The sequence below is a fragment of the Hyperolius riggenbachi genome, chromosome 2, assembly GCF_040937935.1.
Source record: "Hyperolius riggenbachi isolate aHypRig1 chromosome 2, aHypRig1.pri, whole genome shotgun sequence".
Classification (NCBI taxonomy): Eukaryota; Metazoa; Chordata; class Amphibia; order Anura; family Hyperoliidae; genus Hyperolius; species Hyperolius riggenbachi.
The window spans coordinates 541,895,803-541,923,582 of record NC_090647.1 but is presented as its reverse complement, the minus strand read 5'-3'; the positions used below and the strand labels follow the sequence as shown (position 1 = coordinate 541,923,582).

General features: G+C 47.8%; 1 protein-coding gene across 2 annotated transcripts in view; it reads left to right on the top strand.

The window, feature by feature from the left end:
- RERG (RAS like estrogen regulated growth inhibitor) overlaps positions 1-25,197 on the top strand; it is a 33,905-nt gene extending 8,708 nt beyond the window's left edge. For both annotated transcript variants that reach the window (XM_068270757.1, XM_068270758.1), the window contains exons 2-5: positions 1,483-1,628; positions 3,474-3,530; positions 15,075-15,148; positions 20,514-25,197. In XM_068270757.1, coding sequence (XP_068126858.1) covers positions 1,565-1,628; positions 3,474-3,530; positions 15,075-15,148; positions 20,514-20,921 — 603 coding nt within the window. In that variant the 5' untranslated portion in view covers positions 1,483-1,564 and the 3' untranslated portion in view covers positions 20,922-25,197. The remainder of the gene's footprint in view (positions 1-1,482; positions 1,629-3,473; positions 3,531-15,074; positions 15,149-20,513) is intronic.
- The last annotated feature ends 2,583 nt before the right edge of the window (positions 25,198-27,780 follow it).

Genomic DNA, 27,780 nt, shown 5'->3' with positions numbered 1-27,780 from the left:
TGTGTGTATAGTGCAGTGTATGAGTATACAGTAGTGCAGTGTATGTGTGTGTATAGTGCAGTGAATGAGTATATAGTAGTGTGTGTGTGTGTGTGTGTGTGTGTATAGTGCAGTGTATGAGTATATAGTAGTGCAGTGTATGTGTGCGTATAGTGCAGTGTATATTGTGCATGTGTTTGCATATATAAGTGCAGTGTATGTGATTGAGTGTGTGTAAATATAGTGCAGTGTATGAGTATATAGTGCAGTGTATATGTGTGTGTGTGTATAGTGCAGTTTGTGTATGTGTGTGTGTGTGTGTGTAGTGCAGTGTGTGTGTGTATAGTGCAGTTTGTGTGTGTGTGTGTGTGTGTAGTGCAGTGTGTGTGTGTATAGTGCAGTTTGTGTATGTGTGTGTGTGTATAGTGCAGTTTGTGTGTATGTGTGTGTGTGTATAGTGCAGTTTGTGTGTATGTGTGTGTGTGTATAGTGCAGTTTGTGTATGTGTGTGTGTGTGTATAGTGCAGTATGTGTGTGTGTATAGTGCAGTTTGTGTGTGTGTGTGTGTAGTGCAGTGTGTGTGTGTATAGTGCAGTTTGTGTATGTGTGTGTGTGTATAGTGCAGTATGTGTGTGTGTATAGTGCAGTTTGTGTATGTGTGTGTGTGTATAGTGCAGTATGTGTGTGTGTATAGTGCAGTATGTGTGTGTGTGTGTATAGTGCAGTATGTGTGTGTGTGTATAGTGCAGTATGTGTGTGTGTATAGTGCAGTGTGTGTGTGTGTGTGTGTGTGTGTGTGTGTGTGTGTGTGTGTGTGTGTGTGTGTATAGTGCAGTGTGTGTGTGTTGTGCGTGTGTGTGCATATGAATGTGCAAGTTGTGTAACCTTCCTATAATTAGGCCCTGCACATCCATGCTGCTGGTCAATCAGATGCAGCCTGTCTTGGGAGCACTGTCACCTCCCCATGCTGTATAGATTAACAGGGCTGCCAGGCAACTGGTATTGTTTAAAAGGTATTAAATATGGAAGCCTCCATATTCCTCTCATCACAGTTGTCCTTTAAAGTAGGTGACTAGATCCTCCTTAAAGTGGACTTTATCTCTTGCACAGGACAGAAGGAAAACAGAGAAATGCACCCTGTATGTATTTAAAGAGTTTAGCCTATTTGATTCTGCCTCATCTGTGACTATTCACAACTGTAATTCGATCTCTCAGCTGTGTCAGCTGGCTGCCTCAGAAGAGCGGCTAATAGCAGCTAATTTGTGAACACAGGATGTTAACCCTATGTCCGCTTCCATGAAAGCAAGAAGTAGACACACTGCAGCTTTAGTGCAGGATTAGTATCAGCTGTAACAAAGTGATTTTCTTTAAAGATCATTATGCTGTTGCTTATCTTTTAGAGCTGAGAGGAAGTTCTGAGTTCAGGTCCCTTTTAAAGACAATTGCATCATACAGTTGAGTAAAGTAGTTTTTTTTCATAATTGTACCTGTGTCTGCGCTTAGGTTTAAAATCTTTGGATCAAGAAAATGGTATTCTGAGCCTGAAGATTGCTGTAGCGCTGCTGAAACAAGAGCTGTGTTGGTGATGATGGCAAAGAGTGCAGAGGTGAAAATTGCCGTGTTTGGTAGAGCTGGAGTCGGCAAATCTGGTAAGAGCTTTTGTGTTCATAAATACACAGCTAGAAACTTTGCACCATGGAGTGATTCTGAATGTTTCCTATATACGGCCAGAAACCCACACTAGGAGCGATTTTCTGAGTGTTTTGTGATTTGAAAACTCTTGCTAATGTAATGCTATGGGTGTGATCCCATTTGAGCGATTTGATTTTATAAGAAGTTTTAAATCAGGATGATACCATTTATTGGCTAACTAAAAATGAATAAAAATAAGCAAGCTTTCGGCCTTGCAGCCTTCGTCTGGCTTATATCCTGTTAGTTTGCAAACTGGTGGTACAGACAGCTTATATACATGCAACATCAAAAGGGAAAACAGATATTTTTTCAAGCATAAATACATGTCATTAAGATGCCTTAATTCACACAGACCATCGACCTGGGGTTAGAGGTTGTAAGCTAAGATAAGGATCCTTGTTTACTCCCTGCTCACATACCTGGGAGTTGGACTGACACAGAGGTATCGTAAATTCTTAGTTCACAAGTTCAGCTATAATGCCTGAGAAAAGTTCAAATATCATCAGTCTCATACCAATATAGAAAGTTGTTGTCCTTATTCAAACCGTTCTGCACAGCTTTGCTTTTACTGATGGCTAACACTGTACAATACCCTACTGCTACTACTTGATTTTATAAAAATCCCCCATAGCATTGCATTAGCAAGAGCTTTTTCAAATCACAAAACGCTCAGAAAATCGCTCCTAGTGGGTTTCTGGCCTTACTTTGAACAACAAAATGCTCTAAATGTCCTATTTTTATCTTGACAGTTTTGTAGCTGGTTACTCGCCATCACTTTGTGCATCAATAAATATTTCTGGCCCTTAAAGAGAACCAGAGACGAAGCACCCTTGTGTATTTTACCATATATATCAGTAAGAATATTAGAGAAAACACTTACCCTGCTCTCTGTTTTATCCTCACTGCTAAAAGTGTCTGTTATCAGCTGTGATAAGAAACCCTGGCTGAGCATTCAGTCTGGCTTTGCAGGTAATAATTATAGCTGAGTCATTATAGCAGAGCCACAAGGGGGCAGGCTTGGGCTTGAAAAGACACCAGAGAAGACAGACTCGGCTATAATGATTCCTGTGCAAAGCCAGACTGAATGCTCAGTCGGGGATTCTTATCAGAGGTGATAACAGTCATATTAAACAAAGAACAATGAAACAAAGAGCAGATTAGGTGTTTATGTCATGTTCCCACTGATTTATAAAGTAAAATACAAGAGGGTGCTTCATCTCAGGTCCTCTTTAAGTAGCTAGAGGTGCCCCTGACTGAAGCGAAATCTCGTCAGTGGAATGCCGAGTGGCGGGTGAGTAACCTCACATTTACACTCTGCTTGGGACTCTGCATAGGGAAGAATGGAGGGAGGCAATCGGGGATAGGAATGAGCTGCCTTTCCATCATCAGGCGCCTGTAGGCATGCGCCTACAGTGCCTTATGGTAAATCCAGCCCTGTCTTCACCCGTCTTCCTCCGCTGGGCTGTTCCTGCGCTGTCCCATCCGCTAAACCTTCAACAATGGTTTTCAACAGCCCTTCCCTGCGCAACGGCTTGGTTTTGGCTTGTCTTTTTCTGCAGAAGCTCAAACGGGTGCATGCTACTGCGCAGGTGCAGTGCAACCGCACTTCATGGGCCTCAGTGCTGGGATGGAGGAGGACGGAAGGAAGCCTCTGGAGGATCCAGAGGATTCCCTTCCCAAGGTACGGTAAGTATCATTTTTTTTAGTGTTTTCTGATGTCAATATTTTACTTTAACTGACCTTATGCTGTACGGAAAATGTGTAAATGACTGCAAACCCTATAATTGTTTGTTGTCTTTCAGCTTTAGTAGTGAGATTCCTGACAAAAAGATTCATCTGGGAGTATGATCCTACCTTAGGTAAGAAGACCAACATGCTCTATAGCTCACTAATCTCACTAATATGTTAAGTGCGAACGTTTGGATTTTGGGATGTTTGGATGTTTGTTACTCAATCACGCACCAATGGATGAATGGATTTGTATGAAATTTGGCACACACATAGTACATCACCTGGAATAACGTATAGGATACTTGTTATCCCGATAACCAAAAAGTGGGCGGAGACAAATACAAATTTCACTGGAAAAATTTAAACTGCAGCCATTCTTACACTGCTAATGGTAGGGTTCTCAAACTTTGCACAGTTGGTCATTTGGTGAATGGGATTAATATTCAGAATAGTGGGTGGAGCCTACAAAAGCTAATCAAAATTCACCTATTGATTTATAAGTGAAATATTTAATTGCTGCCATTCTTGCACTGTTAATGGCACAAAGCCTCAAACCTGGTACAGTTGGTCATTGGGTGGCTGGGGTTAAAATTCAGAAAAGGGGTGGGGCCTCAAACAGCCAATCAGATTTGTTTCTTTTCAACGCAAATTATTGATGCCAAAGAGCACAAAGCTCACAAACTTGGTCATTGGGTAATTGAGTAATTGAGTGTTTGTGCGTTAGGGTCAGAAAAAGTGGGTGCAGCCAACACCAGCCAAATACATACCCTGGCAACTCTGGGTCATCAGTGGGTGGAGACAAATACAAATTTCATGGGAAAATGTAAACTGCAGCAATTCTTACACTATTAATGGTAGGGTTCTCAAACTTTGCACAGTTGGTCACTGGGGGACTGGGATTAAAATTCAGAAAAGTGGGTGGAGCCAAGAAAAGCCAATCAAAGCCGATAAAAACTGGCACAGCATCATCTTCTACTGATCAAAGTGTTGGACTATGTCTGACACTCTAATCGCCACTGGCTCCATCCACCGCCGCTGCTCCTGTCCTGTCCCGCTCCACTATGTTTTGTCTGATTACAGGGGTGCTGCTGCTGGGTCTGGTCAGATAAGGCGCCCCCCCTATGTGGATCAAAGTGTTGAGGAGCCAGGGCTGGTGCTTTCATCGAGGCAAAGGGGTCAATTGCCCCAGGGCCCCTGAGCCTGTGGAGGCCCCCAAAGGTGTGGTGTGCCCCTCCCCTCCAGCTATGGTGACCCATGAGAGAGGGGATGCTGTGTGTACACTCCATATAGGGAAAGGAGGAGGTGAATAATGGGAACCCCAAAAATGCTTTGAGGGGACATACAGTAGGATGAGCACCTAATCATATTGTGTGACGCCGGGCGACGCCCAGTCGTCCGAGGATTCGCGGCCGATTGTCCGATCGCAACCGTGATCGGAAAACTGACATTCTTTATTTTTAAAATAGAAGTTTTTCCTTCCTGCCTTCCCCCCCCCTTTTGCCATGAGGGCTGAATGGGCCTGCGTTAGCATATGGCTAAAGCAACCTGGTTTAGCAAGAAATCCTGTTAAGGCTCCCGGAAAAGTTCTGGTGACACTAATGTGCTAATTGGGCAGAGCTGAAATACCAACAGAGTCTATTCAACAGGGGAAGCTAGCACAGCATGAGGTCTATTGACACCTACATTCCTCCCAGTCTTGACGGCACCGACTAGACTGAGTATGGAATGCATGGTGTTGATAACTTTGTCACATTTTGCAAATACCATCCATGGGAGGAATATGAAAATTACATAATTTTGTTTCCCTAATTCGGTAGAATATGGTGATACTAGACATAGCCAGGTAACCCGAGCAGGGGCTGAGATATGAATAATGGGGTCCCCGTGCGCCCCAAATATTGCAAGTTTGATGTCCTATGAACGTGTATTCTCAGCCCAATCTGAATATGAAATCGGTTTGCATGTGCGACAAAACCCCGGCGGGGTATGAAATTGGACATATTTTGTGGATGGTTGGAAGTTCCTCCCCTGAGAACTCACTGCCTGACACGCCCCTGGGCTGAGCTTGAGACTCCGCCCAGAAATGTCAGTGCTCAAAACTGATTGCATGAGGACCCCCAGCCAATTCCCCCACTTTCCATCATACCGAAAAGACTGCCACTGCTTGGGGAAATAGCAGTGGCCATCTTGCAGGCGGAGCAACGGCCATGTGGTTCGGCCATATTGCGAACTAACTGCAACAAAGGAACTTTGTCTTTTCCCGAACGGACTTTCCACAGAATCATAAGTATTCGTTCTTTTTATCCCTTTTTCTTTTATGTACTGTGTTATCACTGTCTCTCATCGTTTAATTGTTCACGATTGTCTGTATATATTAATTATTTATATTGTAACAAATAAAGGCTTTTTAAAAGGTCTTTACCTCTCAGTAAAACCTTCTATTCAGTATACACAGACGAGACCTAAACTTCCGAAGGGACGCTACTGTTTTGATAGATAGATAGGAATTGCACAGTTTTAACCGGTTGTTTGTTTCACAGGTCTATAGCCAGTTAGCAGTTTTCTCTGGGCTGATAGAAAACAGAGATGGTGGCAAATCTACCCCTGGGTTGGAGTAACAGTGTATTTTCGTAACCTCACAGGCTCCCTACTGCGTCGTGACGCTCAAACTCCGCCAATTCTACGCAGATTGCGTCCATAGCTCTCAATCTGTGTGCTAGAATCGGATCGGACGGTTTTGCGTGTTCACGGCCAGTGGGGCTCATGTGACAGTGGTCGGCAGCGTTTGGGATCTGTGTGTGCTGATAGTATCTCAGGTAGGGCTATCGAATTAGCCCTATCGAGAAACGAACTAATTCGTTGGTAGTGACTGAGTGCAATATATTTTTCATATATACAGAGAGACTGTGTAACCAGTACCCCTCCCCTAAGTTTTCTTTTATTTGGCATGGAAATGTCCGGGAATTACAAGGTCATGGTCCTATCCGACCTGCAGAGTCTGTGCGAGGCGAGAGGCATGGACATCCGCGGCAAGAAACAGCAGGACCTGATAACGGACTTGTACCGATGGGATAGCCAGAATCTGCGGACGCTGGAGGTGTCCACTGTGGAGGACACCGGCTCATCTAACGCAAGTCGAGGGGAACCAGAGACTGAAGATCCTGTGCGTACCGAGGTTGAGCAACCCGCGGGCAATGCGGCAACAGATACGCAGGAGGCTGTCAGTGTGATCCCCGACCCCAGAACCCCTGAAAGTACTCGCCTGGAACCGGCCAGTACTGGACTGTCCAGTTATGTTGATCCAGTAATGCAGCAGGCATTGCAAAAGCTGATGGAAACTGATGTGGACAAGTACCTGCAGTACATGGCGGAGCAAAAGCGAGAGGAACGCCAATCTGCAGAGGCGCGGGAGAGACGACAGCATGAGCTGAACATGGCGAAAGTGCAGCAAGCCAGCCGGAGTTCAACGCCCAGCCTCCCTGCTGAAGGGACTGCCGCTCCAGTAAGTGCAAAATTTAAATTTGCTATTATCGAAAAAGACACTGACATTGACTTGTTTTTGAGGTCTTTTGAAAAGGCCTGCCGTCAGTATCGTCTGTCCCAAGACCAGTGGGCCAGACATCTGACACCCTTGCTGCGCTACAAAGCGCTTGATGCTTTCTCAGAGCTGCCTGTGGAAAAGGACAATGATTATACCGCTATAAAGGAGGCTATAATCACTAAGTACCAGCTGACGCCAGAAGCCTACCGGAAAAGGTTCAGGTCCTGGCAGAAAAAATCTACTGATTCTTATCGAGATGTGGTCAGCAGTCTGCTCACCACACTCCGCCAGTGGACGCTAGGCCTCACTAAAGGGTCTTACGGTGTCCTGGAGGACTTAATCGTCCTGGAGCAGTTTCTGAACATTTGCCCGGCTGATGTACGCCAGTTTGTGCTGGAGCGCCGACCGGCGTCAGCGACGGTCGCTGCAGACCTCGCTGAGACCTTTGCAACGACCAGGGTGCCGGAGACCCGCAGGACTGCCCCATCTAGCTGGAGAGGAGGTCAGTCCCACAATTTTGCAGACTCTCCTACCTCTGTGAGCCGTGCGCCCCAGAGGCCCTCCAGCGCAGCTGCTGCGTCCAGGCCTGCAGCAACAGAGGGCATCACCTGTCACTTTTGCCGCAAGCCCGGACACATGAAGTTTAACTGCCCGGAGCGGAGGCAGACAGCGCCAGCTCCTGCACCACCTACACCTCGCCCACGGCAACTGCCGCCAGCCAGCGCACCCCAGCCGGGAGCACCCAACAACGTCATGTTCGCAGGTGGGAGAGGGATCCACTCCGCTACGAGCAACCACCAGCTGGTTACAGTGAACGACCAGCTTGTTACCGGTTTCCGCGACACTGGAGCGGATGTCACCCTGGTGCGTGCGCACCTGGTCCCGACGGAAAATATCCTCCCTGACAAATACCTTACCCTCACTGGAGTGGGGGGCACTCTTTCTCGCATTCCCCAGGCTCGGGTGTCCATCGATTGGGGGGTGGGGGTTCAAGAGAAGGTTGTTGGGGTCCTGGACCAACTGCCGGTCCCAGTTTTGTTGGGGACCGACCTGGGCAAGCTTGTGTCCTATTATGAACCTGCCCCAAGCCCCTCAGACTGCCAGGAGGGAGACGGACTCTCCGCCCACACTAAGGTACTTTGCACCAAGGGGCAAGAACAGGGGGGAGGTGGGTTGAATGTGCCCAGTCCAGGGGTACCGAGTCCAATAGTACCTGTGTCACAGGTACCTGTGTTTGATATACCGATTGTTTGTGATGAAAATGTTGTTGTACCTGTCACTGTAATTCATGCATGCAGCCAGGATGTGAGTAATGCCAGTATGTGCCAGTCTGAAGGTGTACCTGTACTGGCAGTAACACGCAGCCGCGCTGCTCAGAACCTGGGCTCAGAGCAGGTGGAAGAGGTTCCGGCCTCCTCCCCCTCCTCTGACCACAGGGATGGTAGCCTTCAGCCACTAACTGCATATGCCACGGGCCAGCTGGCTGAGAGCGAGAGTGCTGCATTTGTGCAAGCACTCCAGACTGACCCTAGCCTCGAGGCACTCAGAAGGCAGGCTTCGGAGCCCCTCACGAATGAAGATACCTTCAAGGTATATTGGGAAGGTGGTAAGCTGTACAGCGAGCCTGTACAGCCCACCGAAGGTGAAACAAGTGTGGGTACCAAGTTGCTTGTGGTACCCAGTGCCTTCCGGGGGCATGTGCTGAAGTCCGCACATGACATTCCCCTGGCAGGGCACTTGGGAATCCACAAGACACTTGACCGTATCCAGGGTCATTTCTACTGGCCCAGGATGCGGATCGATGTGACCAACTATTGCCGCTCATGTACTGTTTGCCAAAAGGTAAAACGGGCTGGGAACCCCCGCAAGGCTCCCTTGTGTCCACTGCCAATCATAGGTGAGCCCTTTCACAGAGTGGCAGTCGACATAATTGGACCATTGCCCACTCCCAGCAGCAGTGGCAAAAGGTACATCCTGACGGTGGTGGATTACGCCACCCGCTATCCTGAGGCCATGGCGCTTTCCTCCCTGAGGGCGGACAAGGTAGCAGACGCGCTACTTAACATTTTCTCCCGAGTCGGGTTCCCTGCGGAGATGCTCTCCGATCAGGGATCCCAGTTTATGTCCGAACTCATGGAGGCCCTGTGCAAAAAGATACACATGACGCACATTGTCTCCAGTCCCTACCACCCGCAGACCAATGGACTGTGTGAACGGTTCAACGGGACGCTGAAGCAAATGCTGACCACGTTTGTTGAGTCGCAAGGTGGGGACTGGGAACGATACCTGCCTCATCTGTTGTTTGCGTACAGGGAGGTGCCGCAGGAGTCAACCGGGTTTTCCCCGTGTGAACTCCTGTATGGGAGGAATGTCCGAGGACCCTTACAATTGATGCGGGAGACATGGGAGGGCAAGGGCGACCCCACTGATGTCTCCGTGGTCGATTACGTCCTCAAGTTCAGGGACAAAATGGAGTCCCTGTCCGCAGTAGTGACCAACAACCTGGCCCAGGCTCAGGCCAAACAAAAAGCATGGTACGACCGCACTGCTGGAGAGCGGTCATTTGATGTGGGTGACAAGGTATATGCCCTTCTTCCCGTGAGGCAGAACAAGCTGCAAGCAGCCTGGGAGGGGCCTTTTACTGTAGTGCAGCGGTTAAACCCTCTGACGTATCTAGTGAACATGGGGGGCAGGAAGCAGAAGAGCTTTCATGTAAACATGCTGAAGGCCCACCATGACAGGACCCAGTATGCGCTGCCAGTGTGCAGCCGGTTAGAGCAGGGAGAGGCAGACCCCCTGTTAGACCTGCTGGCTGACGTACGAGATGTGGACGGCGACCTAAACGTCAATCCACAGCTCGCCTCAGCCCAGCAAGAGCAGTTACAGAAGGTGCTGGGCCAGTACCAGCACACCTTCTCCGGTATCCCGGGGCGGACCAGTATGGCGGTGCATGGGGTAGATACAGGTACCCATCCCCCCATCAGGCAATCCGCTTACCGTGTCTCTCCCGAGGTACAGGCGGACATGCAGAAGGAGGTGAGGGAGATGCTGGAGTTAGGGGTGGTTCAAAAGTCCAGTAGTGCCTGGGCAGCCCCTGTTGTCCTGGTCCCCAAGAAGGACCAGACCACTCGGTTCTGCGTAGACTACAGGAAACTGAACGCCATCACCACTACAGACGCCTACCCCATGCCTCGCATTGATGAGCTGCTAGATACACTGGCATCAGCCAGGTACCTATCAATCATGGATCTGAGCCGGGGGTATTGGCAGATACCACTTGCACCTGACGCGAGGCAAAAGTCGGCCTTCATCACCCCTTTCGGCCTCTTCGAGTTCACGATGATGCCCTTTGGGATGAAGAACGCCCCCGCCACGTTTCAGCGGGCCGTGAACGACCTGCTAGAGGGAATGCAAGGGTTCGCTGTAGCGTATCTGGATGACATTGCGGTGTTCAGCCCCACCTGGGAAGAACACCTCAAACACCTGTCCCAGGTACTAGAGAGGCTGGCCATGGCCAATCTGACGGTTAAACCGAGTAAGTGTCAGATTGGCATGACCGAGGTGCAGTACTTAGGTCACCGGGTGGGGGGTAACACCCTGAAACCTGACACGGGAAAGGTGGACGCCATCCTGGCATGGCCTCGACCTATCACGAAAAAGCAGGTCCAGGCGTTCCTGGGGACCGCCGGCTACTATAGGAAATTTGTTCCCGCCTATAGTACACTGGCGAAGCCCCTGACCGATGCCACTAGCAAGAAGCACCCCAAGGTTGTTAGCTGGACCCCCGCTTGCGAGAATGCCTTCCAGGCCTTGAAGCAGGCCCTCGCAAGCGCCCCTGTGCTTCAGGCCCCAGACTTCAGTCGTCGGTTTGTGGTGCAAACCGATGCCTCTGACTACGGTCTCGGCGCAGTCCTCAGCCAGGTGGATGGAAAGGGGGATGAACACCCTATCCTCTACCTGAGCCGGAAGCTCCTGCCCCGAGAGGTAGCCTACTCCACAACTGAAAAGGAGTGCCTGGCGATCGTGTGGGCCCTACAGAAACTGCAGTCGTATCTGTACGGCCGCTCCTTCACGATCGTCACTGATCACAATCCCCTGAGTTGGCTAAACCGTACTGCTGGAACCAACGGCAAGCTCCTACGGTGGAGCCTGTCATTGCAGCAGTACGACTTTACGATCCAACACAAAGCAGGCAGCCGACACCAAAACGCTGATGGGCTGTCGCGGTGTCAGGGGGAACCCGACCCAACAGCGCCAATAGCTGCTACGGAAGGCGTCCTGTTGACACCTCCCTGAGCAGAGCTCGGGAAGGGGGAGGTGTGACGCCGGGCGACGCCCAGTCGTCCGAGGATTCGCGGCCGATTGTCCGATCGCAACCGTGATCGGAAAACTGACATTCTTTATTTTTAAAATAGAAGTTTTTCCTTCCTGCCTTCCCCCCCCTTTTGCCATGAGGGCTGAATGGGCCTGCGTTAGCATATGGCTAAAGCAACCTGGTTTAGCAAGAAATCCTGTTAAGGCTCCCGGAAAAGCTCTGGTGACACTAATGTGCTAATTGGGCAGAGCTGAAATACCTGAGTCTATTCAACAGGGGAAGCTAGCACAGCATGAGGTCTATTGACACCTACATTCCTCCCAGTCTTGACGGCACCGACTAGACTGAGTATGGAATGCATGGTGTTGATAACTTTGTCACATTTTGCAAATACCATCCATGGGAGGAATATGAAAATTACATAATTTTGTTTCCCTAATTCGGTAGAATATGGTGATACTAGACATAGCCAGGTAACCCGAGCAGGGGCTGAGATATGAATAATGGGGTCCCCGTGCGCCCCAAATATTGCAAGTTTGATGTCCTATGAACGTGTATTCTCAGCCCAATCTGAATATGAAATCGGTTTGCATGTGCGACAAAACCCCGGCGGGGTATGAAATTGGACATATTTTGTGGATGGTTGGAAGTTCCTCCCCTGAGAACTCACTGCCTGACACGCCCCTGGGCTGAGCTTGAGACTCCGCCCAGAAATGTCAGTGCTCAAAACTGATTGCATGAGGACCCCCAGCCAATTCCCCCACTTTCCATCATACCGAAAAGACTGCCACTGCTTGGGGAAATAGCAGTGGCCATCTTGCAGGCGGAGCAACGGCCATGTGGTTCGGCCATATTGCGAACTAACTGCAACAAAGGAACTTTGTCTTTTCCCGAACGGACTTTCCACAGAATCATAAGTATTCGTTCTTTTTATCCCTTTTTCTTTTATGTACTGTGTTATCACTGTCTCTCATCGTTTAATTGTTCACGATTGTCTGTATATATTAATTATTTATATTGTAACAAATAAAGGCTTTTTAAAAGGTCTTTACCTCTCAGTAAAACCTTCTATTCAGTATACACAGACGAGACCTAAACTTCCGAAGGGACGCTACTGTTTTGATAGATAGATAGGAATTGCACAGTTTTAACCGGTTGTTTGTTTCACAGGTCTATAGCCAGTTAGCAGTTTTCTCTGGGCTGATAGAAAACAGAGATGGTGGCAAATCTACCCCTGGGTTGGAGTAACAGTGTATTTTCGTAACCTCACAGGCTCCCTACTGCGTCGTGACGCTCAAACTCCGCCAATTCTACGCAGATTGCGTCCATAGCTCTCAATCTGTGTGCTAGAATCGGATCGGACGGTTTTGCGTGTTCACGGCCAGTGGGGCTCTTGTGACATATTGTGTGGTGGGCGAGAGGGGGTGTGTCTTGGATCCAGCCTGGCAGACATCTCCAAGGCCCTGGGGTGATTTTGTTCCAAGGGGGGGGGGGTATCAGGAGCCACCCCAAGTTACTTTTGCCCATTGCCCCATTGTAGCCTGTGAGCAGCATGGCTGTCAAGGAGCATGGATGCATGAGGATCAGGTGAGAGTCACTCACAAGCTGCACCACTACACCTTACTCTGCAATGGGAGACAGGAGGGGGGCCCATGGAGAGGGAGGGAGGAATTATGTCACCCTCCCTCCCCTCGTCCTCAGGCTCCTTAAAGTAAGAACCCGAGGTGAAAATAAACTGATAAGATAAATAATTGTTTTTATCCTCCAACTCCTAAAAATGACCTTTTTTTAAAAAATATACTGTACCATGTTTTTATTTTATATTTGAACATTAACAAAGTAGATTGAATGCTTTGTTGTCTCTGCTCAGTGGCAGCCTATTAAGTGTCCCTAAATGAAAATACATGAACTATTGACCTTTTTCTATCTCTCCCCCTGCCCTCAGAAATTTGTATCCTGCCAGGAAAACTTTTATGGCTGTAATTTGCTTATCAGTGATGTGTACTATATTCCTGACAAGGTACCGACAAGACAGAAGCTGTCATTTCCATGCCTGGAAATTAACTTCTGTATTTTTTGCATTTTTACTGTTTTGGGGTCCCCATCCCTGACTGGCCACCATCTTTGTGGCTGCCAGTCGGGGAATGGATACCTTTTAATTTATATTTTTTAGCTTTGTCATCCCGGACCAGCCACCGTAGTGTTTGCAGCTCCTGGAAGGTACAAGGCTTTTGTTTTTGATTTATTTTGCACTGACTGGCTGACGTCTTGGGCGGCTGCCAGTCACTGACGAATGTTTTCCTTTGTCATCCCGATCTGGCCACCGTCTTGATGTGGCCGCCGGTTCGGGAATGTACATAAGGTTTCTTATTTTTTGCTATTTGTGCGCTGACTGGCCGCCAGTCAGCGACAGTTTTTGCATTTGTGTTTTTTTTTTACATCTTCCACTTGCTTTTTCATTAGGTAAGAGGTAATAGCCCATTTTTCCAGACTCAGGTTGTATTTTGGCATTTTTTCCGCATACCGGATTGGTTGTTTATTGATAGTCTATGTATATGATTGAAGCTTCCGGGTATCTACGCGTATGTTTTTACGCGTATACACATACGCATTGATTGACACGGGCACATTTTTTTTACGCGTACGTCATGCGTCTGATGTTTTTGACTGTTGGCTGTTCCTTTTCGACCATTGGTCGGCTTTTTTATGTTTACTTATTGGGGATTGGTGCTCCTGAGTAGGAGCAGTTCCCCATCAGGTCCTCTTGCAAGTGGGAGTGTTTTTGCCGGTAGACTTTCATGGGATTGGATGGCAACAGGGCATCCTGGGCATTTTGATTGGCTCCCTAGTGGAGCAACCACTATATAAGGCTGCTGTCAGTGTTCATATTCAGAGGGCATGTGGACTTGATAAACAGAGGAGATCCTCTCGAAACGTTGTTGTTGCCTGCCCTATTTGCTGTGTCCTGCTTATGCCTAAAATAAAAGAGCTCAATACAAACTTGAAGACGGTGCTGGGTCCCTTCTCTTCATGTAAAAATTAACTCTGTCAGTCAGCAAAATGAGACAAGTAAAATAGCCTGGTTATCATCAATATGTTTTACACTGGACAAACACATGTTTACCTCATCATGTCCCATGTTGCCTCAGGTACACGTTATCTCCAGGGGCGTAGCAATAGGGGGTGCAGAGGTAGCGACCGCATCGGGGCCCTTGGGCCAGATGGGAACCCGAAAGGCCCTCCCTCAACTACAATATTAGCTCTCTATTGGTCCTGTGCTCATAATAATCACTTCTATAGATACTTTAAATAGTGGTAATCATTAACAAGCTGTCCCCATCCCCTTTTTGCACGTCTGACACTGTAGTTGCCATTGGCAGGTTTTTGTACGCCGTATCAATTGTTATGTATAGAGAGCTTGGGTGGGGGAGGGGGGGCATTGTAAAACTTGCATCGGGGGCCCATAGCTCCTTAGCTACGCCACTGGAATCAGCCCTGCTGGCTGTAGCCTTGATCGCTTCCGCCTAGAAGTCCCCCCTGCCATGGTGACATCTGGTGTGGCTCGCCCCCCCCCCCCCCCCCCCTCCCCCTGCTCCTTGCTTAGGACGCCACTGAACAGAGCTGATAGAGCTAAAGCTACGTGGTACAGCATATACTGCCCACTCATAGATGAGTCCTGCTGAGATCAGTGTCTGGGAGTACCATACTTCATGCCATCATCAGTACTGGTGGGGATAATGTGTTCATCTGAGTGTAAATGTTTCTGATTAGGATGGATATTCTGTGTCAGGCTCTGTCTTTTTACAATGTCTTCAGAATCAACATATCGGCACCAGACAACCATTGATGATGAAATAGTCGCCATGGAATTGCTAGACACCGCGGGGCAGGTAATTATTGGTTCAGCCAACATTGATGTTTAATGAGCAGATTTCAGTGAACTGCAGTTAGAGAGGAAGCTAATGAATAGATTAACCCCCTTGGCGGTATGAAAAATACCGCCAGGGGGCAGCGCAGCAGTTTTTTTTAAATTATTTTTTTTTTAAATCATGTAGCGAGCCGAGGGCTCGCTACATAATAGCCGCTGCTCAGCGGCATCCCCCCAGCCCCGCCGATCGCCTCCGGCGATAGGCGATCAGGAAATCCCGTTCAAAGAACGGGATTTCCTGGAGGGCTTCCCCTGTCGCCATGGCGACGGGGCGGAATGACGTCAGCGACGTCGGGACGTCATTGGGAGACCCGATCCACCCCTCGGCGCTGCCTGGCACTGATTGGCCAGGCAGCGCTCGGGGTCTTGGGGGGGGGGGGGCCGCGCGCCGCACCGGATTGCGGCGATCGGGCGCGCGGCGGCGGCGATCGGGGTGCTGGTGCAGCTAGCAAAGTGCTAGCTGCGTCCAGCAAAAAAAAAATTAAGTAAATCGGCCCAGCAGGGCCTGAGCGGCACCCTCCGGCGGCTTACCCCGTGTCACACACGGGGTTACCGCTAAGGAGGTTAAGGCTCCTTTCCCAACAGGACGTTGCGTTTTAGGGGACGTTATAGGTCGCATAACGTGCCCCTAACGCAACACCTGGTGGTGCTGGAGGAGGACGCTACCAAGAGCTGCGTTATGCAGCTCTTGGTGCGCCTTTTTTGTACTATCGATGCGGAGACGGTCCCGCCAGCCAATCGCCGCACAGAGCGGCTGCTCCTGGAAGACCTCCTCCTCCAACACTACTGAGCATGTGCAAACAGTCTAACGCGGCTTAGCCGCATATAACGTACTGCATGCAGCACTTTGTTACAACGTTCTGGTATACAATGTAACGCAATGTGGGCACTGTAAACAGCCCATTGATTTTTCATTACTGTGCGGTGGGCTGCGTTACAGGCTGCTCTAACGTGCGCCTGTAACTTCCCACTGTGAAATCAGCCTAAAGGTAACCTGAGGTGAGAGTGACATGGAGGCTGCCATATTTATTTCTTTTGAAACAATACAAGTTGCCTGGCTGCCCTGCGGATGTCTTTGGCTGCAGTAGTGTCTGACTGGATTAGCCACATGCTTGTTTCAGGTGTGTGATTCAGACTTCAGTTATCTAATTAATTCAGTTATCTAAATAATTCAGTTATCTTATTGGCATGTTTGTTTAGGTACTGTGACTAAAATTAGAGGCAGAGGGTCAGCAGGACAGCCAGGCAATCTGTATTGTTTAAAAGGAAATAAATATGTCAGCCTTTATATCCTCCCCACCTCTAACCATTTAATGGAATACATAGATTTTTTTTTTTATCGACCCCATGAGTCTGATCAGATTGGTTTATGGCCATTAATGAGCATGACCAATTGTTTCCAATTGATTGCCGCGGTGATCATTAACGATCGTTTGTCTGTGGTATTGTACTGTTAATGGTCACCTTAAACTGTTGTAATTGGCCATGAATATGCAGATTTGGCCTATCAGTTAGAAAATTGTTTTTAATGCGCCCATACACTAAGGCCTGGTGCACACCAAAAACCGCTAGCAGATCCGCAAAACACTAGCAGTTTTTGAAGTGTTTTTTCTTTTTATTATAAAGCGTTTTGCGGTTTTGTGTAGCATTTTTTTTTGTGTAGCAGATTACAGATATTGTTACAGTAAAGTTGTTACTGAACAGCTACTGTAACAAAAGCGTCTGGAAAACCGCTCTCATCTGGCGTTTTATCAAGCGTTTTGCGTTTTTCCTATACTATAACATTGGAGGCAAAAATGCTGCAGCCCGGGAGTATGCGTTTCAGCAAAACGCCTACCGCTCTGGTGTGAACCAGCCCATTGAAATACATTAGCCAAGCGGATTAACAGGCGGGTGCGGCCGGCAGATCGCATCCAAATCCGCTCGGTGTGCACTGGGCCTAAGAGACATTCTTTAGCAGATTTGATCACTGTGATCGAATCTGATAAAGATTGTTGCCCCAACCTGCTTCCCAATCATAAATTCAATGGATTTCTAGCAGAAACCGACCAACATTACCAACCGGGCAGGACAGTTCTTTGCTGCGGGTGCAAGGGTATCTGTGCAGAGGGGAATAATGCTGGTGAGAAATCTCCCCTCCTATTGCTGGTCTCCCCTATGGAGAGTATTACCTCAGTGGAGCATTCTCACTCAGAGAGAGGTGAGTGAGAATGCTCCACTGCAGTAATATTCTCCATAGGGCACTGGGGGGGTGGGGGGTGGGGGGGGCTTGTAGGGGGGTGGACAACTGGTGGAGCGATGGTAATTGATTTTGAAAAATGATGTGCAGTGTGTGGCAATGATAGATCCCTCCCTGATCAGATGTCGATCAGAGAAGGATCTATCTTTTGGGCACATTGAGAAAACGTCTGCCAGTGTTTGCCAAATTATACTTCAAGGGCAACTGAAGTGAAAAGACTATGGAGGCTGCCATGTTTAATTTTTTTTGAACAATACCAGTTGCCTGGCAGACCCGCTGGTCTGTTTGGCTGCAAAAGTGTCTGAATAACCCCAGAAACAAGCATACAGATAATCTTGTCAGATCTGATAATAATGTCAGAAACATCTGATCTGCTGCATGCTTTTTCGGGGTCTATGGCTGAAAGTATTAGAGGCAGAGGGTCAGCAGGGCAGCCAGGCAACTGGTATTGCTTAAAAGGAAATAAACTTGGCAGCCTCCATATACCTCTCGCTTCAGTTGTCCTTTAAAGGATACCAGAGCTGAAACTCTATGGTAAAAAGTGAAGGTTCAGTGGGTGGGTGGGGGCCACAAGCAAATACTTACTGTGGTTCCCGTTCCCCTCCGTGGATCGCCGCTCTCCTACACTCAGTTCTGTTATCTTCAGCAACCTGGGCGTCTCCTAACCTGGACATACTGCACCGTGCATGCGCAGTATGTCCGCTCTGCTCCTCTGTGGCCGCACAGTGATGTCACAGGACAGGACCGTGCTCGCTCCCCCTGCGCCCTCACTTAGCATGTGATGCACACTGCAGTGGAGGGCGCACACTGGGAAGCAGCTGCACATGCGCGTTGCAGTATGTCCAGGTTTGGAGTCGCCTGAGGATAACGGGACTGAGTGTAGGAGAACAGTGAGTGATGGAGGAGAACAGGAGGTGCGGTAAGTATTTGCTTATACCACCCCTATGCCCGGACCATTTTTACCAGAGCCTTTTGGCTCTGGTAACCTTTAAAGTGAACCTCCGGACTAAAATCTACTGAAAAAGGCTTGGTGTTTCTTTAACAGTTTCACAGCATCAGAACTGTGTTTTTCTTACCAAAGCATCATTTTTAGCTGCATTTTAGCTAAGCTCCGCCCATCAAAAAAAACTGCCCAGGCTTTTTTTCCCTGATGCTGTGCAAAGCATGATGGGATTTCCTATGTTGTTGTTCACGTTGCCTAGCAACTGGGAGGGGTGATCAGCACACAGGACAGTTGGAACCGTGTCTCATGCTCCCTGTCACCTCCTTTCAACCAAAAAGATGGCTGCCTTCATGAAATCAAACATTTGCCTGTTCTTTTAAAACAATTTCGGTAAGAGATTATATTACCTATCTTTTTTAATTAACATAACTAATGCAACTTAATGACAGTATGTTTGTTTAGGCCGGAATACCTCTTTAATTCAGTTCAGGTATACTGTAACTGATGGCTAACAAGGTACAATCCTGCTAGGTAACAGCGCCGTGTATTGCAGTGATTTGCGTTGATGGATTTGGCTCTTTGTATGCTTGTCGTCATCCTGCAGCACAGCTAGAGGTTTTGTGCTGTGATTTCGTGTTGTTTTGTCTCTCCCACGCTTCATTCGCTGCTCTCTATAGAACACTTTGTCACCAACCAGCGGCCTTGGAAGGGTTCTGCCGTCTCCTAGAGAAAGTGCAGATATTATTTTATACCCAGGCTCTTATGTATGCGGAGGCGTTTATCAGATACTGTGGGAACAGTGCAATTCACTCAAATCTATCGCTCTGAGTGGTTATCACATCTGATCAATAAGATATCCTTTCTGTGCAAGACGATTGCTGAGGTGGAGGAGTCACTAATATCAATCAGGCCTGGATCCCACTACAAATCGCAAAGCCCTACCGCAATCGCTGGCGTTTTTAATTAGCATTTTGTAAGCGATTTCATGAGCGTTTTCAGATGTTTTTGGGACCGATTTGAAAAAATGTAAGGGCCCATTCACACTTGAGCGGGAATCGAGCGATTCCCGCTCACGGCAAACCGCTAGCGGTTCTGCAAGAACCGCTACACAATGTAGTGAGTGGCAGTGTTCTCACTGCCGCGGTTGCGGTTAGCGATAACCGCAACCGCGCTGCATGCAGCGGTTTGCCGGCGACGAGCGTTCCGCGATTAGCGATCGTGATTAGCGTGCACAGCACGCTAATCGCGATCGCTCCAAAACCGCCGCAGTGTCCAGTGATTTTTCCGCGCTAATCGCGGGAAAATCACTCCCGCAAAACACCGGCGGTAATCGCCGGCGTTCTGCGGTTCTAAGTGTGAATGGGCCCTTAGTGTTTTGCCAGCGATTGTGATAGCGATTTGAGATTAGCGATTTTATTTCTGATTGGTCCTTTCAAATTATTATCTGGACCGCAGCGCCCGAGTGGGGACTGGGAGGATTATAAGCAGCCCACACACACACCCACCCCTCCTAGGTTCCAGGTGTCGGATGTTTCGTCTGTCTGCCCTGCAATACCACCGCTCTGCTTCAAGTTCAGAGCGGCAGTGTTGCAGGGCAGACAGACAGAACCTCTGGCGTCTGGAATCTAGGGGAGGTGGGTGTGTGTGGGCTGCTTATAATCCTCCCCTCTCGGGCACTGCAGTCCAGAACACTGCCAGGGGGTCGAGTGAAGCGGCAGAGGTGAGCGCACTGCACAGCCTGCAGGAGAGGGGGGGGGGTGACAATGGGAGGGAGAAGTTAGATACATGTCGGTCTCCCTTTCACTGCGCTTGCAGCCATGTGGTGATTGAGGGGAGGATGCATCCATCCATAATGTTGCCAGCGGAAGGGAGGGGATACAGGGGAGAGGGAGCCTATTTGGCGGGGCGAAAGGGGGGAGGGGGCATTTTGCAATCTTAGCCTCTAGTGCTGGAGAACCTTGTCTCGTCCCTAGTGGAGGTTGTGGTATTATTATTCCTAGGAATTCATACAGTTCGACTAGACACATTTTTCAACAAAGATGGATTTTTCATTGTAGGTGATTTTGGAATTTTTGAAAGATTTGCAAAAAAAGAAAAAATGTTTCCCACAATTTTTTTTTAAAACTTTTATTGTTCTCATTTTAGGAGGATGTTTTGCAGAGAGAGGGTCACGCTCGCTGGGGTGAAGGTTTTATTATTGTCTATGATATAACTGACAGAGGGAGCTTTGAAGATGTCTTGTACTTCAAGAACTTGCTGGATGAAGTCAAAAAACCAAAGAACGTGACTTTTATTCTACTGGGAAATAAAGCAGATTTGTCTCATTCCCGACGAGTGAGTACTGAAGAAGGAGAGAAACTGGCCACAGAGTTGGCTTGTGCCTTCTACGAGTGCTCAGCCTGCACTGGTGAAGGTAACATTACTGAAGCTTTCTACGAACTTTGTCGAGAAGTCAGACGTCGCAAGATGATACAAGGCAAGACCAGGAGAAGAAGCTCCACCACGCATGTCAAGCAAGCTATTAACAAAATGTTAACTAAGATCAACAGCTGAGGAGGCAGCACGTGGTGCTGTGCTCTCACCTCGTCTTCTTTGTGTTTAAAGTGTACCTGAACCAAAGCTCAGGAAATAAGGAAATGCTTACCTAAGAAGAGGAAAGCCTTGGGATTGTGTAGAGGCTACCCACGGTGTCCTCTGTTCCCTTGTTGCCACTTGTGGACTCCCCAAAGGTCTTGTTGGATATCTGATCGGGGCCGTGCTCTTCTTTAAGTACAAGTGTGGCCGTACTGCGCCTGCGTGAGTATGGCCGCATCTGTGCAGTAAGCCGAAGTCACCCGTGTATGAGAGGCTCTATGCTATTGTGCAGGTTCAGCATGGCAGCGCTCATGCTTGTAGAGGATCGCGGCCCCGATGTTAAAGCAGATTTCCAGCCTGCAAGTAAAAATCCAGCAGCCTTCCTGTAAAAGGAAGTTATAGTTACCTGCGCTGCCTTCTCCCGTGAAGTCATCCCGATAAACCACGAATCAGCCGACTTCCGGTGCTTGGCCCCGCCTCTCCACCCTACCTGGAGAAAACAGCAAGATGTTTACTCTAGTAAACTCCAGTAAACATCTTAGCATTTTTCTTCGGGGAGGCGGAGCAACGCGTCGGTAGTCAAGTGATGCACGGTCTTCGGGACGGCTACGAAGGAGAAGGCAGTGCAGGTAACTAACTTTCTTTTACAGGAAGGCTGGTGGATTTTACCTTGCAGGCTGGAGACCCACTTTAAGGAGGGTCCAGACGACCAGCGGCAGGAGCGAGCAGGACCCGGGAAGCTTCTACAGGATCCAGAGGCTTCCCTTGTCTTAGTTACTTCCTGTTTGACTTGAGCTTTGGCTTGGGTTCACATTAACAGAGTTGGTCAATGAGATGCAGATAATTCCTGCTTGCATCATATTTCATGGAAACTGTACTGTATACAGTTGCGATTGAGCCAATCAAATGCATTTCCTGTACATTTTGTTTTGCCAGATTCCATGCTTTATACAATTTGCGTGAAATTAGCACGTAAGCTGGAATTGTTTGCATGTCATTCAGGGCCAGTTCAAGTAACAATTGGGCCCTAGGACAAAATTAGCCTGGGGGCCCCCCAACAGACACCCCCTGACCAAAAAGCGTCATTAGAGGCCCTTTGTTGCAGCCAAACTTCCCTCCTGGGCCCAAGAGCTGGCTGCTGACACTCCCCCAATCACCTCCCAACTTAAAGAGAATCTGTATTGTTAAAATCGCTCAAAAGTAAACATACCAATGCGTTAGGGGACATCTCCTATTACCCTCTGTCACAATTTTGCCGCTCCTCGCCGCATTAAAAGTGGTTAAAAACAGTTTTAAAAAGTTTGTTTGTAAACAAACAAAATGGCCACCAAAACAGGAAGTAGGTTGATGTCCACACATAGAAAATACATCCATACACAAGCAGGCTGTATACAGCATTCCTTTTGAATCTCAAGAGATCATTTGTGTGTTTCTTTCCCCCATGCACTGAAGTTTCAGGCTGCTCTTTTCTTCCTGCAAACAGCTTTGCCCTTGTTTGTAATTCTTCAGTATGTGAAAGCCCAGCCAGCTCAGAGGACGATTTATCCAGCTTGTAAAAGATAAGAGAGAAGCTGCTCTAATCCTAATAATACACAGGCAGTGTGCAGAGAGGGGCCAGAAGGGGGAGTTCATAGCAGAACCACGACACTGAAGAACTTGGCAGCCTTCCAGACACAGGCTGACAAGTCTGACAAGAGAGAGATAAGTTGATTTATTACAGAGACTGTCATAGTAGAAAGTGCTGCAGTTAGCCAGAACACAGAATAGCTTTTGGAACTTGTAGGATGATAAAAAACAGGATGCAATTTTTGTTACGGAGTCTCTTTAACAGACTCTGCAGAGTCCCTGGGGAGCAACAGTGAAGATGGGGGAGGGGCACCTTGGGGGCCCCTACAGGCTCTGGGGCAATTGCCAATTTTTTCCTATATGGTAGCTCCGGCCCTGATGTCATTGACCATCTCTAGCGCTTAATTCTAGTAATGGGCCTCAGAGTAGCCCCACCATTCGTAATTATAATATCGGTTACATCTTGTTGGGCACGGCAGAGGAAGGATTAACTTAACCCATGTTGCTGCCTATAGCTGATGCGTTCCACGTGGCGTTCACTGGCGTTCCACATCACTGTAATGCTTCCTCTTTCAAACTCGGAAAGAGAAAGCATTGGAGTAATGGGGAACGTGACGTGGACTGCATCAGCTATAGGCAGCAACATGGGTAAGCTAAAGAGGAACTCCAGTGAAAATAATGTAATAAACAAAGTGCTTCATTTTTACAATAATTATGTATAAATGATTTAGTCAGTGGTTTCCCATTGTAAAATCTTTCCTCTCCCTGATTTACATTCTGACATTTATCACATGGTGACATTGTTACTGCTGGCAGGTGATGTCAGTGAAAGGAGATGCTGCTTGCTTTTTTTTTTTTTGGCAGTTGTAAACAGCTGTAAGCAGATATTTCCCACAATGCAACAAGGCTCCCACAGTGTGATGTCAGTACCCTGGTCCTGACATCACACTGTGGGAGGGGTTTCACCACAATATCAGCCATACAGCGCCCCCTGATGATCCGTTTGTGAAAAGGAAAAGATTTCTCATGGGAAAGGGGGTATCAGCTACTGATTGGGATGGGGTTCATTTCTTGGTTACAGTTTCTCATCTCTCCTCTGCAGCAGCAGCCAGCAAGCTGTAACCGAAATTACGATTATGAATGGTGAGGCTTTTCGTAAGCCCATCACTTCTTAATACTACTCTAAATTATTTTTTAGCATTATGAAAAGCTTAAGGGCCCGTTTCCACTATAGCGAATCCGCATGCGGGCACTGCATGCGGATTCGCATAGGCAATACAAGTGGATGGGATTGTTTCCACTTGTGCGTCGTGCGGGTGCGTTTTGGTGTGCGGGGGAAATCTCCAGAGCCGTCAGATTTCACGTGCGGCTGGAATGCGGCCGAATCGCCCACAATACTTTTAATAGGGAAATTGCATGCGGCTTTGTCATGCGGTTTTCCCCGCGATTTCGCGTGCGATTTAGCATGTACTGCTATGACAATTTACACAGGCAGTGACATGGTTAAATTCGCCTGCTTCTTAGCCATGCGAAATCGCATGCGGAATCGCGGGGAAAACAGCATGCGGAAACGCATCCGCATGCGATTTCGTCCGCGGTGAAATCCAGGCGATTCCGCAACGCAACAGTGGAAACGAGCCCTAAGTATTTTGATGTATTGTAAATAGCCATATTTATACTGCAGTGTCAATGCTATAGTATATATATATTATCTATTACATGTAGAGGTATATGTACTTATATCAATACAGTTACGTTGCCTTGATAAATAATGTGACTGTAATGTATTACTGATTTTTGCTGCTTATTGCTTACACATGCTGGGCTGACACTTTCCCCATGTCTTTCCCATCATAACCGCCCACTGTGTGACCGCATCATGCTAGGCATACTCAGTACAATTTTTGGTAGATCAGTAAAAGTGAACCCGAGGTGAGAGTGATCTATGGAGGCTGCCATATTTATTTCCTGTTAAACAATACCAGCTGCCTGGCAGCTCTGCTGATCTATTTGGCTGCAGTAGTGTCTGAATTACACCAGAAACAAGCATACAGCTAATCTTGTCACATCTGACAATAATGTCGGAAACACCTGATCTGCTGCATGCTTGTTCAGGGTTTATGGCTCAAAGTATTAGACGCAGAGGATCAGCAGGATAGCCAGGCAACTGGTATTCCTTAAAAGATAATAAATATTGCAGCCTCCATATCATTCTCACCTCGGGTTCACTTTAAAGTGCACTGAGCACTGTAGGTATAAATGTATTTAAAATGAACCTTCCCCAAGGGAGATTCGTAAATAATGGTAGCTTTGTGTGCAGGGCCGGTTCTCTCATGAAGCAAGGTGAAACATTTGCATGGACATGTTTGTACTGTGTTTACACTAACAGCATGCAGTCCGAGTAGGAGGAGAGCGAGATGAAGAGGTCATCATTGGGGAAAAGCAGCTTGTTGTGCTGTGTGAGGAGTCTGACAGTAGGTGAGGACGGGGGAGGCAGAAGAACAGCAGTGTTTCAGGGAGGAGGTGCCACTGCTGTCCTGACTGTGGAGGAATGGAGTGGCTGAGGGTGAGCAGTTTGTTTTGTCATAGACTCACAGCCAGCCAGTGTGCTATTGTGTTGAGCTGCAGCATGTCATGTGAGAACATTAAATGAAGCAGAGGAAAGTGTCAGGTGCTGTGTGATCATTCCAAATCATAGTGTGGGGGGGGGGGGGATCCTCACAATTTTGCCTCAGGCAGCAAAACGTCTAGAACCGGCTCTGTTTGAGTGTGTGTGTCTCTGTGTGTGTGTGTGTGTGGGGGGGGGGGGTTAATTTGGTTACAGGGGTGACTTGAGGTCTCCGAGAAGGCGTCCATCTTTCAGCTGTCCCATCCACAGTTCAAAGAGGCCATGACTAGGGATGGTCAATGAGATGCAAATTATTACGAGCTGATGCCGCATTATGCACATTTTGTATGCAAATTTGTGCAACTTGAAAATGAACCAATCAAATCCAGCTGAGGTAAAAATTGTTTGGTGCATACATTTGCATACAAAATGTGCATAATCCTGCATCAACTCAAATTTATTTCCTTCTCTTTGACCATTCCTAGCCATGAGTACATTGAGCATGTCTCCTACGGGAGCTATATAGTTTTCTCATTTCAGAACTGATGCACAGATCTGTGTTAATATATGTATTTTTCTACTGGAAAACGTGTTAAACTGACTCTAAACTTTATTTCAATTGATATATGTCTTATTTTCAGATGTTAAAATAAAGAAAAACTAATGGCGATAGAAAGGACCAGTGTGGTTTCAATGATAAAACTAAATCTTTTGATTCTGATTTTTTGGGGATATGTATGGCAAGGTGGGGGCGTGGTTAGGGGTGTGGCAGGGGCCTGTCTTAACCGGTTCACCCCCAATGGGTTTTTACCGTAACGGACAAGAACAATTTTCACCTGTCAGTGCTCCTCCCTTTCATTCACCAGTAACTTTATCATTACTTATCACATCAAAATGATCTATACCTTGTTTTTTTCTTCACAAATTAGGCTTTTTGTGGGCAATACTTGTTTTCTGTAATTACTAGCCAGCCTATCACAGAGAGGAGAGGGGAAGAGAGTGGGTGGGAGGAGCCTCATAGTTTGGCCTGAGGGGTACTCTGCTTCTACCTGTGCCTCTGAGCCAGCCTATCACAGAGAGGGGAAGAGAGTGGGTAGGAGGAGCCTCATAGTGTGGCCTGAGGGGTACTCTGCTTCTACCTGTGCCACTGAGCCAGAATATCACAGAGAAGAGAGGGGAATAGAGTTGGTGGGAGGAGCCTCATTGTGTGGTCTGAGAGTGAGATACTCTGCTTCTACCTGTGCCACTGAGCCTGCCTATCACGGAGAGGAGAGGTGAAGAGAGAAGTAGTACAGGGCCACAGTATGTTGCATTCCAGAGCTACCACAGTGTTTCCCTGCTGCTTAATGAAGTATTTCACTTTGTGACACATGGGTAGTTAACCACGTATCAGCTCCTGCCCTCTCTTATGAATATGTTATCTTGAGTGTTATATTAGGCTAGGTTCACACTTGGTCCGTTAATGTATCCATGGCTCCGTTTTTTCAGGCTGGATCAAAACCAGAGCCACGGATACCAGTGTTAAAGATAGCAGCCCTCTTCATCCATAACAAAAAAACTGATCCGTCTGCTTTCAGGGGGACCCGTTTTCAAAACCTGAATGGACGGTCCAGATTTGCAACATTTTCACGGATCCCAGATACAGGGAGGGGTAGTGAAAATAAATCAGAAACCGGATCCGGCTCTACACAGGCAGTTTTGGACACAAACTGATCCGTTTCTGTGTCACAGCCTGTGGGAGAGAGGGGGCCGCCATGCTAGAGGGGGAAGCAGCCAGGATGGGGGTGGCAGCTGTAATGCCGTCCAATCAACAACAGAGGACAGCATTACAGGAAGTGACACGGCAGCGGTGGGACGCAAGGAAGTAAGTTTCCCGCTCGCCGCTTGCTACATTACATTCATTTTAAATAATTCAGGACATGGGACCCTAGCCTTAAAGTGCCCTACCAAAAAAATCCAGCATCTGTATTGAAAGGTCAGTCACACAGTGTTTGTTTCTGGAAAGGGGTTAGCAAAAGTGGACCCCATCTTGCACATACCTTAGACATGTGCATTTCATCATGAATAATTTTTTACACAATACCATAAATGAGTCCAGTTTTATTAATGATCATTTGAATGGTTGTTTGTCTGTTTTCCAATATTTAACACTCAACTTTATTGACGGTGCGAACCGTCTCCTTCAAAACCCCGCCCCAGGACTTCACACATCAACTGGCGTTGAGCTGTCCTGGGGCTGCCGCCGCATCCATGCCATTTGGCGTGGAGCGGTCAGCAAGCATTTAATACAAGTCACACCTGCATGAGCATACATACAAATGGTGAGAACCCTACTTTAGAGGTGTGCACCTGATGAGAACCTCAGGTATAAAAAGCCATACTTACCTAAGTATGGTCCTTAGAGACTTCCCCCGCCATCCTCTGGGTCGCCGAGCGTGGACCCCCCAATATTATTGACAAGAGCTTGTTGGTAGGAACATCAGGAACATGCTCCTCTTCAGGCAAGAGTGTAGCTGTGCCGCGCCTACGCAGTAAGCCAGAGCTGCTCGTGCACCAGTGGCTCTGTGCTTCCTGCCAGAAGAGCATAGCCCCAATGGTAAAGAATACCACAACTGACAAAAAGGAAGGTGCGGTGGCTAGGGAGGGAAAATTAGATACTTACCG